Raw genomic sequence first — 12,500 nt, forward strand, 5'->3', positions numbered from 1 at the left:
GGCCCATCTGTATCCGTTTTTCCCTTCCACCGCCCGACTATGGAATAGCCTCCCAGCTGAAGTGGCTGAAAACGGTTGCCAACATGCCTTCACGCGATTGCTAGAGCTCACAACGTGACATTTTAATCTATGTACTTTGTATTAGCAGTATGTGCAGTGTTTTAACAAGTTTAAAATGTAATACCCTACAAACTGTGGAGTGATCCTCGACAATATTGGAGGTTTCCACAAGAAGAAGAAGAAGAAATTGTGTGTTCAGAATACACTTAATCAATAAGATGTAACTGTGACCTCTAATTGAATGTTCAGAGTTAGAACAAATAAGGTCACAACATTATGAAAACAGGGACTTGAAGTCTCTGTTCCAGTCGGTCGATCCGCTTACAATTATAAAGTACCTGCAGGAATGTGAACACCTGCAGAAATTATAAATAAACATTTTTTAAACAACAGACATGTAAATATTATGATTTTATAAAGATTTTATTACAACAGTACACGTTTTGAGCAGCTATGGCCCCTCAAGGCCGATAAAAATTGATAAAAGACAGAAACGGGCGCTTAAATGACCTAACTAGTGTCGAAAGCGCCGTGAAACACCTAAAAACAAACAAACAAACAATCTATAGTAATTGAATGCATTGTTATATCTCCAGAATCATATTAAAAGTGATTGAATGTTGGTTTCACCTTATTCCACAGTCATCTGCTGCAATGTCCTTAGAAGCCAGTTTTCTTCAACAGGAGGATGAATTGAAAGAGCTACAGAAGAAATATGCCTTAGCAATGGCTGGGGTTTCAGTAAGTTTAATGGAAGATATGATATTCTTTTCCTCTTTTTAAAAAAATATCTTACTGTTTGCTTACTTACTTATTTTTAGTTTTCACAGATTTTTATTTCTCTCTCATGAAATCTACATTTCAAATTTGTTTTCATTCGGCAAGTGGATGAAAATATTTTCTGATAGTTAAACCATATTGTGTTTGAAATATGCCTTAAACTGCATCATTTTCGATGTCAAATTAAAATAATCTTGGAAGTGTGGATGTCTCCAAACGTGTGGCGTGTCTCCAGAATTTTCCATAGGTGCCAGATATGGTTACACCCTCTGGAGCTGCCATTTTTAATTTCCAACAACGTAAAATTCATCTGTTGGTTGATTCGTACAAAAGTATGATTAGTCAGATTGTTTTATTTCATACCTTTGCATTTTTGGGTACAAAAAATTCAACCATTCCGTTTGTTTGTTTGGTCCCATATCATATCAGAGTGTTTGGTCCCATATCAGAGTATTTGGTCCCATATCAGAGTATTTGGTCCCATATCATATCAGAGTGTTTGCTCCCATATCATATCAGAGTGTTTGGTCCCATATCATATCAGAGTGTTTGGTCCCATATCATATCAGAGTTTTGCATTTTTGGTCCATAAAATTCAACCATTCGTTTGGTCCCATATCAGAGTGTTTGGTCCCATATCATATCAGAGTGTTTGGTCCCATATCAGAGTGTTTGGTCCCATATCAGAGTATTTGGTCCCATATCATATCAGAGTGTTTGGTCCCATATCAGAGTGTTTGGTCCCATATCATATCAGAGTGTTTGGTCCCATATCAGAGTGTTTGGTCCCATATCAGAGTGTTTGGTCCATATCAGAGTGTTTGGTCCCATATCAGAGTGTTTGGTCCCATATCAGAGTGTTTGGTCCATATCAGAGTGTTTGGTCCCATATCAGAGTGTTTGGTCCATATCAGAGTGTTGGTCCATATCAGAGTGTTTGGTCCCATATCAGAGTGTTTGGTCCATATAAGTGTTTGGTCCATATCAGAGTGTTTGGTCCCATATCAGAGTGTTTGGTCCCATATCAGAGTGTTTGGTCCCATATCAGAGTGTTTGGTCCCATATCAGAGTGTTGGTCCATATCAGAGTTTGGTCCCATATCAGAGTGTTTGGTCCCATATCAGAGTGTTTGGTCCCATATCAGAGTGTTTGGTCCATATAGAGTGTTTGGTCCCATATCAGAGTGTTTGGTCCCATATCAGAGTGTTTGGTCCCATATCAGAGTGTTTGGTACCATATCAGAGTGTTTGGTCCCATATCAGAGTGTTTGGTCCCATATTGGTCCATATCAGAGTGTTTGGTCCCATATCAGAGTTGTTGGTCCCATATCAGAGTGTTTGGTCCATATCAGAGTGTTTGGTCCCATATCAGAGTGTTTGGTCCCATATCAGAGTGTTTGGTCCCATATCAGAGTGTTTGGTCCCATATCAGAGTGTTTGGTCCCATATCAGAGTGTTTGGTACCATATCAGAGTGTTTGGTCCCATATCTAGAGTGTTTGGTCCCATATCAGAGTGTTTGGTCCCATATCAGAGTGTTTGGTCCCATATCAGAGTGTTGTTGGTCCCATATCAGAGTGTTTGGTCCCATATCAGAGTGTTTGGTCCCATATCAGAGTGTTTGGTCCATATCAGAGTGTTGGTCCCATATCAGAGTGTTTGGTCCCATATCAGAGTGTTTGGTCCCATATCAGAGTGTTTGGTCCCATATCAGAGTGTTTGGTCCCATATCAGAGTGTTTGGTCCCATATCAGAGTGTTTGGTCCCATATCAGAGTGTTTGGTCCATCATATCAGAGTGTTTGGTCCCATATCAGAGTGTTTGGTCCCATATCAGAGTGTTTGGTCCCATATCAGAGTGTTTGGTCCCATATCAGAGTGTTTGGTCCCATATCAGAGTGTTTGGTCCCATATCAGAGTGTTTGGTCCCATATCAGAGTGTTTGGTCCCATATCAGAGTGTTTGGTCCCATATCAGAGTGTTTGGTCCCATATCAGAGTGTTTGGTCCCATATCAGAGTGTTTGGTCCAATCAGAGTATTGGTCCTATCAGAGTGTTTGGTCCCATATAAGAGTGTTTGGTCCCATATCAGAGTGTTTGGTCCTATCATATCAGAGTGTTTGGTCCCATATCAGAGTGTTTGGTCCCATATCAGAGTGTTTGGTCCCATATCAGAGTGTTTGGTCCCATATCAGAGTGTTTGGTCCCATATCAGAGTGTTTGGTCCCATATCAGAGTGTTTGGTCCCATATCAGAGTGTTTGGTCCCATATCAGAGTGTTTGGTCCCATATCATGGTCCATCAGAGTGTTTGGTCCATATCAGAGTGTTTGGTCCCATATCAGAGTGCTTGGTCCCATATCAGAGTGTTTGGTCCCATATCAGAGTGTTTGGTCCCATATCAGAGTGTTTGGTCCCATATCAGAGTGTTTGGTCCCATATCAGAGTGTTTGGTCCCATATCAGAGTGTTTGGTCCCATATCATATCAGAGTGTTTGGTCCCATATCAGAGTGTTTGGTCCCATATCAGAGTGTTTGGTCCATATCGAGTTTTGGTCCCATATCAGAGTGTTTGGTCCCATATCAGAGTGTTTGGTCCCATATCAGAGTGTTTGGTCCCATATCAGAGTGTTTGGTCCCATATCAGAGTGTTTGGTCCCATATCAGAGTGTTTGGTCCCATATCAGAGTGTTTGGTCCCATATCAGAGTGTTTGGTCCCATATCAGAGTGTTTGGTCCCATATCAGAGTGTTTGGTCCCATATCAGAGTGTTTGGTCCCATATCAGAGTGTTTGGTCCCATATCAGAGTGTTTGGTCCCAATAGTCATATCAGAGTGTTTGGTCCCATATCAGAGTGTTTGGTCCCATATCAGAGTGTGCCATATCAGAGTGTTTGTGGTCCCATATCAGAGTGTTTGGTCCATATCAGAGTGTTTGGTCCCTTATCAGAGTGTTTGGTCCCATATAAGAGTGTTTGGTCCCATATCAGAGTGTTTGGTCCATATCAGAGTGTTTGGTCCCATATCAGAGTGTTTGGTCCCATATCAGAGTGTTTGGTCCCATATCAGAGTGTTTGGTCCCATATAGAGTGTTTGGTCCCATATCAGAGTGTTTGGTCCCATATCAGAGTGTTTGGTCCCATATCAGAGTGTTTGGTACCATATCAGAGTGTTTGGTCCTCATTCTACGAGTGTTTGGTCCCATATCTGGTCCCATATCAGAGTGTTTGGTCCCATATCAGAGTGTTTGGTCCCATATCAGAGTGTTTGGTACCATATCAGATTGTTTGGTCCCATATCAGAGTGTTTGGTCCCATATCAGAGTGTTTGGTACCATATCAGAGTGTCTGGTCCCATATCAGAGTGTTTGGTATCAGAGTGTTTGGTCCCATATCAGAGTGTTTGGTACCATATCAGAGTGTCTGGTCCCATATCAGAGTGTTTGGTCCCATATCAGAGTGTTTGGTCCCATATCAGAGTGTTTGGTCCCATATCAAATCAGAGTGTTTGGTCCCATATCATATCAGAGTGTTTGGTCCCATATCAGAGTGTTTGGTCCCATATCAGAGTGTTTGGTCCCATATCAGAGTGTTTGGTCCCATATCAGAGTGTTTGGTCCCATATCAGAGTGTTTGGTCCCATATCAGAGTGTTTGGTCCCATATCAGAGTGTTTGGTCCATATCAGAGTGTGTGGTCCCATATCAGAGTGTTTGGTCCCATATCAGAGTGTTTGGTCCCATATCAGAGTGTTTGGTCCCATATCAGAGTGTTTGGTCCCATATCAGAGTGTTTGGTCCCATATCAGAGTGTTTGGTCTCATATCAGAGTGTTTGGTCCCATATCAGAGTGTTTGGTCCCATATCAGAGTGTTTGGTCCCATATCAGAGTGTTTGGTCCCATATCAGAGTGTTTGGTCCCATATCATATCAGAGTGTTTGGTCCCATATCATATCAGAGTGTTTGGTCCCATATCATATCAGAGTGTTTGGTCCCATATCAGAGTGTTTGGTCCCATATCAGAGTGTTTGGTCCTATATCAGAGTATTTGGTCCCATATCAGAGTGTTTGGTCCCATATCAGAGTGTTTGGTCCCATATCATATCAGAGTGTTTGGTCCCATATCAGAGTGTTTGGTCCCATATCAGAGTGTTTGGTAACATATTAGAGTGTTTGGTCCCATATCAGAGTGTTTGGTCCCATATCAGAGTGTTTGGTCCCATATCAGAGTGTTTGGTACCATATCAGAGTGTTTGGTCCCATATCAGAGTGTTTGGTCCCATATCTGGTCCCATATCAGAGTGTTTGGTCCCATATCAGAGTGTTTGGTCCCATATCAGAGTGTTTGGTACCATATCAGAGGTGTTTGGGTGTCCCATATCAGAGTGTTTGGTCCCATATCAGAGTTTTGGTCCCATATCATATCAGAGTGTTTGCTCCCATATCATATCAGAGTGTTTGGTCCCATATCATATCAGAGTGTTTGGTCCCATATCAGAGTGTTTGGTCCCATATCAGAGTGTTTGGTCCATATCAGAGTATTTGGTCCCATATCAGAGTGTTTGGTCCCATATCAGAGTGTTTGGTCCCATATCAGAGTGTTTGGTCCCATATCATATCAGAGTGTTTGGTCCCAATATCAGAGTGTTTTGGTCCCATATCAGAGTGTTGGTACATATTAGAGTGTTTGGTCCCATATCAGAGTGTTTGGTCCCATATTAGAGTGTTTGGTCCCATATCAGAGTGTTTGGTCCCATATCAGAGTGTTTGGTACCATATCAGAGTGTTTGGTCCCATATCTGGTCCCATATCAGAGTGTTTGGTACCATATCAGAGTGTTTGGTACCATATCAGAGTGTTTGGTCCCATATCAGAGATGTTTGGTCCCATATCAGAGTGTTTGGTCCCATATCAGAGTTTTGGTCCCATATCATATCAGAGTGTTTGGTCCCATATCAGAGTGTTTGGTCCCATATCATAATCAGAGTGTTTGGTCCCATATAAATTCAGAGTGTGTTGGTCCCATATCAGAGTGTTTGGTCCCATATCAGAGTGTTTGGTCCTATATCAGAGTATTTGGTCCCATATCAGAGTGTTTGGTCCCATATCAGAGTGTTTGGTCCCATATCAGAGTGTTTGGTCCCATATCATATCAGAGTGTTTGGTCTCATATCAGAGTGTGTGGTCCCATATCAGAGTGTTTGGTCCCATATCAGAGTGTTTGGTACCATATCAGAGTGTTTGGTCCCATATCAGAGTGTTTGGTCCCATATCAGAGTGCTTGGTCCCATATCAGAGTGTTTGGTCCCATATCAGATTGTTTGGTACCATATCAGATTGTTTGGTATCATATCAGAGTGTTTGGTCCCATATCAGAGTGTTTGGTCCCATATCAGAGTGTTTGGTACCATATCAGAGTGTTTGGTCCCATATCAGAGTGTTTGGTCCCATATCAGAGTGTTTGGTCCCATATCAGAGTGTTTGGTCCATCATATCAGAGTGTTTGGTCCCATATCTATCAGAGTGGTTTGGTCCCATATCAGAGTGTTTTGGTCCCATATCAGAGTGTTTGGTCCCATATCAGAGTGTTTGGTCCCATATCAGAGTGTTTGGTCCCATATCAGAGTGTTTTGGTCCCATATCAGAGTGTTTGGTCTCCATATCGAGTGTTTGGTCCCATATCAGAGTGTTGGTCCCATATCAGAGTGTTTGGTCCCATATCAGAGTGTTTGGTCCCATATCAGAGTGTTTGGTCCCATATCAGGGGTGTTTGGTTTGGTCCCATATCAGAGTGTTTGGTCCATATCAGAGTGTTTGGTCCCATATCAGAGTGTTTGGTCCCATATCAGAGTGTTTTGGTCCCATATCAGAGTGTTTGGTCCCATATCAGAGTGTTTGGTCCCATATCAGAGTGTTTGGTCCCATATCAGAGTGTTTGGTCCCATATCATCAGAGTGTTTGGTCCCATATCAGAGTGTTTGGTCCCATATCAGAGTGTTTGGTCCCATATCAGAGTGTTTGGTCCCATATCAGAGTGTTTGGTCCCATATCAGAGTGTTTGGTCCCATATCAGAGTGTGTGGTCTCATATCAGAGTGTGTGGTCCCATATCAGAGTGTTTGGTCCCATATCAGAGTGTTTGGTCCCATATCAGAGTGTTTGGTCCCATATCAGAGTGTTTGGTCCCATATCAGAGTGTTTGGTCCCATATCAGAGTGTTTGGTCCCATATCAGAGTGTTTGGTCTCATATCAGAGTGTGTGGTCCCATATCAGTGTTTGGTCCCATATCAGAGTGTTTGGTCCCATATCAGAGTGTTTGGTCCCATATCAAGTGTTTTGGTCCCATATCAGAGTATTTGGTCCCATATCAGAGTGTTTGGTCCCATATCAGAGTGTTTGGTCCCATATCAGAGTGTTTGGTCCCATATCAGAGTGTTTGGTCCCATATCAGAGTGTTTGGTCCCATATCAGAGTGTTTGGTCCCATATCAGAGTGTTTGGTCCCATATCAAAGTGTTTGGTCCCATATCAGAGTGTTTGGTCCCATATCAGATTGTAATATTAAATATGACCTGCCAGTTTTGAGTCAGTTTTACAAATTTCTGTAACGTTAGATTTATATAGAAAAATAATTGTAGTTTCTAAAACTACCAAAAACTGAAATTTGATCATTTTGACAAGTCCCAGATTCAAACTGATTTTCTATGTTTTTCAATTCCTGACATAATACAGCTTCAGACCTACAGTCCACATATTTTTTAATTCCCAAATTGATGGCATCACAAATCTCATTGTTATAGACAAGTGTCCATTGCTTTATAATTTATTTGTAAGAATCAATCACATCAGGCACTTTGAAATGAATGTCCAATTATTTCTATTGTTACTGATATTTAGACAAGCGTCCATTGTTTTATAAATTTAGTTGTAAGAACCAAAAATATCAGGCACGTTAAAATGAATGTCCAATTATTTCTATTGTTATTTATCGTTCCTGATATTTAGACAAGAGTCCATTGTTTGATAATTTAGTTGTAAGAACCAAAAACATCAGGCACGTTGAAATGAATGTCCAATTATTTCTATTGTTATTTATCGTTCCTGATATTTAGACAAGCGTCCATTGTTTGATAATTTAGTTGTAAGAACCAAAAACATCAGGCACGTTGAAATGAATGTCCAATTATTTCTATTGATAATTTGTCACAGGATACTGCCATGGATCAACTGAAAGACTCCCACAAGTCAGAAGCTGACAGTGAGCCTGATAATATCGCCTCTATTGAACACAGTTCAGGTAAATATATGTAAAATCATTATCGAATACACTAGATGTAACTTGTTAACTGAACTAGAAGATAAAGAATAAGACAAGACCATCAGTAATGACCCGGCCAGCCAAGTTTGTTGATTGAATCGTTCTCTCTTTAGTCATGAATGTAGCTTGTCAGACATTGCTTCAATTAAGCCATTTTGTAATGCCTACTTTTTATTTAGCAGTGCTGATGGCTTTCCTCAGATCCGCAGAAATCCGCAATTTTTGTGTCAGAGAAGGAATTTCCTCCTTTGAAAAATGACATTTTCCTCAATCAAATTTTCTGGCTTTGAGAGATTTGATGTGTGGTGGAACAAAGTGGTGCAGTTTTCCCACTATCCAGAAGATAGCTAGAGTAGTTCATCATCTCAATGGCTCTAAAAGTGGGGGTTACTGAAGTAAAAATGTTACGTAAAGAAAACTATTCATAATTTTCCTCCTTTTTCCCTTTTTGTCACCATCAGCACTGATTTAGTTTTTCTAATTGAATGCACCTTTTCATATATTTTTTTTTTTTTTGCCTTTTTCTCTCTCGTGGTATGAAGTGCAGAAACAAATTTCTTTCCACCATCTTGATAGGATAGGGCACTGGCTTTCCTTCTGAATTAGATTATCCATCCACCTTCTGCTTTGTGAACAGGAGAATTTAAATAACTTTTATCACCTTTATATAGATATAAATGAAGTTGACGTCACTCGGGTCTTTGTTATTGCTTTTTTACCATCCACATTTATGAGTAATTCTCACTGAACTGTATTAACCAGACTATAAACCATTTAAGGTTACACATAGTTTTTTGTGTTGATCCATTAGACTTCCGGATGGCAATGTTGTGAGCTTTTAGCCAAGCGCATACTATCTATACATGGTAAATATTATATCTCATGTAATCTTTTGATCTAGTTAGCCATCAAAATGTTTATATTGAGTGCCTCCAGTCATCCGTTTTTAAAACCAAAATCCAAAATGCTGAAAGCAGAATATCGTTATTAGTTATGGATTTTCCATGATTTGTGAAATGATAATTAAATGAAAAAATGCAAAGTGAAAAATATTTTTTTTCAAGGCTAAATCCCCTCTTTTCTCTTCAAAACTTTGCCTTTAATTATCATGTTTTGGGTGTAAAATGAGGTTTGATTTAAAAACCCATGTTATTATTATTATTGTCTGCAAGTTGATGATATACTCTCAGGACATAAAAAAAAATAAAAAATTGAGCTTTATATAGCGCAATATCCACTAAATGTGCTCAAAGCGCTTTACAAGGGGTCCCTGGTCAACAGCAACATTTAACATGTAGGACGGGACATGACGCCTGTTAGGCGATATTACAATTTTTCGGACAAAGACAACGCTGTTAACGTCCAGGTACTCATTTTATTCATGAGTACGGTGAGAGAATGTGAGTAAAGAGCCTTCTCCAAGGACTCAACTATGAGCCGAGTGTGAGGCTCGAACCCTGGACCTTCCGATCCAAAAGCGAGTGTCATACCACAAGACCACATAGCCGATGATAAATGAGACGATAAAGTGTCTCAGAGTACTAAAGTGGAAAATAAAAAAGTGCCAAAAGCCGCACAGGACATAGAATTTTTGATCCTCTCAAATCGTTATCTACAAATCCTTCAGGGGCTTTGCTGTACGGTCAAAACATACAAGAACAGCTGCCAACATGCACAAATGGGGGCTCCAAGAATCACCAACATGCCCAAAGTGCAACCAATCACCACAAGATGCAAACCACCTCGTACTAGATTGCCCAGAGACAAAACTGGAAGGGGGATTTGAAACCATCAACAAATGTGATGATGACTTCCGGACCCGGATTGATACCTTGAACATAGAAGTGTAGCCGAACGATACTACTACTACTACTACTACTACTACTACTACTACTACTACTACTACTACTACTACTACTACTACTACTACTACTACTACTACTACTGCTGTCTGGACTCTGATGGGGGCCTTAAGTGGCTGCTGTCTGACTCCCGACAATTTCCCTTCCATCTTTTTTAAAAACTTGGGCATTGGAATCACTGATGTTAAATATTTCTCAATGCTTGTTTTCCTGTTTTCCAGTTAGTGAATCAGACGGGTCAGGTCGAGAAACACCAAAGAGGGGTACAGACAGTGCTGACAGTGGTGAGTCATATTGGGCTACAATTGTGCTTAAAACTCACTCAACCCTAACACCCGACTATATCCGTAGTTTTTCGGGTTACTTTTTTTTACCCCATGCCTACTTATTATTACATTTTTATGAGACAAATTATAGGCGTAGTATCAAAGCTCATGTTTTTAGTGTTTACATGTTAATGGTAGTTGAATAAAACTATCTATGCACATGCTCATTTTTAATACATTTTTTTTCAATTTTGAAAAGTAGCTAAAAACTCTAGGATTGAGTGAGTTTATCTGATATTGGAGATTACGATAAAGGGAGTAAATCTGACTCATGAATTAACAATACAAAATAGACGACGTTTCGGCCTTTGGCCTTTCTCAAGTAAACACAAAATACATATATATTTATGTTAAATTTCAATCTAATATAAATATATATGTATTTTGTATTTACTTGAGAAAGGCCAAAGGCCGAAGTGTCGTCTATTTTGTGTTGTTCATTCATGAGTCCGATTTACTCCCTTTGTCTTTATCTCCATTTTATTGACTCATTTAGGCACCTTTATCTGATATTACACCTTGGTTGACAAGATGCCAACATTAAATAGGAGTCATAAATTGATTCATGAATTTAGTTTTTTAAGCTTCCAAAAATTCAACTTTTAGTATTTGGATATTTGGATTTAAATTCAATTTTCCCTTTCTATCTCACCTCGGCTTGAAACGAATTAATTGCACACATTGGGAATTGGGTGGGATGCATTTGCTGATTAAGCTGAGTGATTTTTATTGAGAAAATGATTTGCTTTGTTTGTTTTAGTAAGTGTAGCACCCCCCCCCCCCCCCCCCCCCCACCCATCTCACCCCTCAAAAAGAAACAAACAAAAACGCACAGCTGTAATGTTCTTTTCTGTAAGAAAAGGAGATATTTTGGATTTTTAAAGTCAAACTGTCGAAAGAAACTAATTTCAACAGCAGTTTTGTACCCATTTTTTTTGAAAATTTGAGCTTTTTACAGGTTTGCATAATCATCATGACTTTATTGGTGGCTTTTCAGAAACAACACTGATCTATCAATTGGATTGGTAGTTCATTTATTGATTTGTTTATTTATTTATTTATTTATTTATTTATTTATTTATTTATTTATCTATTTATTTATTTATTTATTTATTTATTTATTTATCTATTTATTTATTTATTTTAGTTGTTCAGATCCCTGGTAAATCATATCTCATTTAATTGATTTGCACGAATCCCTTTGGGAAATGCTTCTGTCTTGATGGGAGTTTAAGGGAGTTCTCTTGTGTTAATTTTTTCTCTGATTTTTAGACCTTCTGTCTTGATGGGAGTTTTAGGGAGTTCTCTTGTGTTTTTCTCTGCTTTTTAGACCTTCTGTCTTGATGGGAGTTTTAGGGAGTTCTCTTGTGTTTTTCTCTGCTTTTTAGACCTTCTGTCTTGATGGGAGTTTCAGGGAGTTCTCTTGTGTTTTTCTCTGCTTTTTAGACCTTCTGTCTTGATGGGAGTTTTAGGGAGTTCTCTTGTGTTTTTCTCTGCTTTTTAGACCTTCTGTCTTGATGGGAGTTTTAGGGAGTTCTCTTGTGTTTTTCTCTGCTTTTTAGACCTTCTGTCTTGATGGGAGTTTTAGGGAGTTCTCTTGTGTTTTTCTCTGCTTTTTAGACCTTCTGTCTTGATGGGAGTTTTAGGGAGTTCTCTTGTGTTTTTCTCTGCTTTTTAGACCTTCTGTCTTGATGGGAGTTTTAGGGAGTTCTCTTGTGTTTTTCTCTGCTTTTTAGACCTTCTGTCTTGATGGGAGTTTTAGGGAGTTCTCTTGTGTTTTTCTCTGCTTTTTAAACCTTCTGTCTTGATGGGAGTTTTAGGGAGTTCTCTTGTGTTTTTCTCTGCTTTTTAGACCTTCTGTCTTGATGGGAGTTTTAGGGAGTTCTCTTGTGTTTTTCTCTGCTTTTTAGACCTTCTGTCTTGATGGGAGTTTAAGGGAGTTCTCTTGTGTTAATTTTTTCTCTGATTTTTAGACCATCTAAATTTCATGGGTATTTTATTTTTCCACTTTATATCTTTTTTTTGACACAATGCTATCTTTGCATGTGTAGAATTGACCAAAAATTCTTACTAACAAGCCCTCAAAATCAGGAAAACATAGCATTATGACTTAAACTGTTAATTAGTTAATCAATCCATTTTTATAAGCAACTGTTGTATT

The 12,500-nt window shown here is 39.2% G+C and overlaps 1 protein-coding gene across 7 annotated transcripts in view; it reads left to right on the forward strand.

Annotated features, from left to right (window-relative positions):
• Nucleotides 1-12,500, forward strand: part of LOC144957872 (uncharacterized) — a 104,948-nt gene that overhangs the window by 42,690 nt on the left and 49,758 nt on the right. For all 7 annotated transcript variants that reach the window (XM_078889362.1, XM_078889366.1, XM_078889363.1 and 4 more), the window contains 3 exons: nucleotides 703-801; nucleotides 8,043-8,130; nucleotides 10,235-10,297. In XM_078889362.1, coding sequence (XP_078745488.1) covers nucleotides 703-801; nucleotides 8,043-8,130; nucleotides 10,235-10,297 — 250 coding nt within the window. The remainder of the gene's footprint in view (nucleotides 1-702; nucleotides 802-8,042; nucleotides 8,131-10,234; nucleotides 10,298-12,500) is intronic.

This window comes from Berghia stephanieae, chromosome 12 (assembly GCF_034508935.2).
Source record: "Berghia stephanieae isolate SIO BIC M18660-M18661 chromosome 12, UCSD_Bste_1.3, whole genome shotgun sequence".
Classification (NCBI taxonomy): Eukaryota; Metazoa; Mollusca; class Gastropoda; order Nudibranchia; family Aeolidiidae; genus Berghia; species Berghia stephanieae.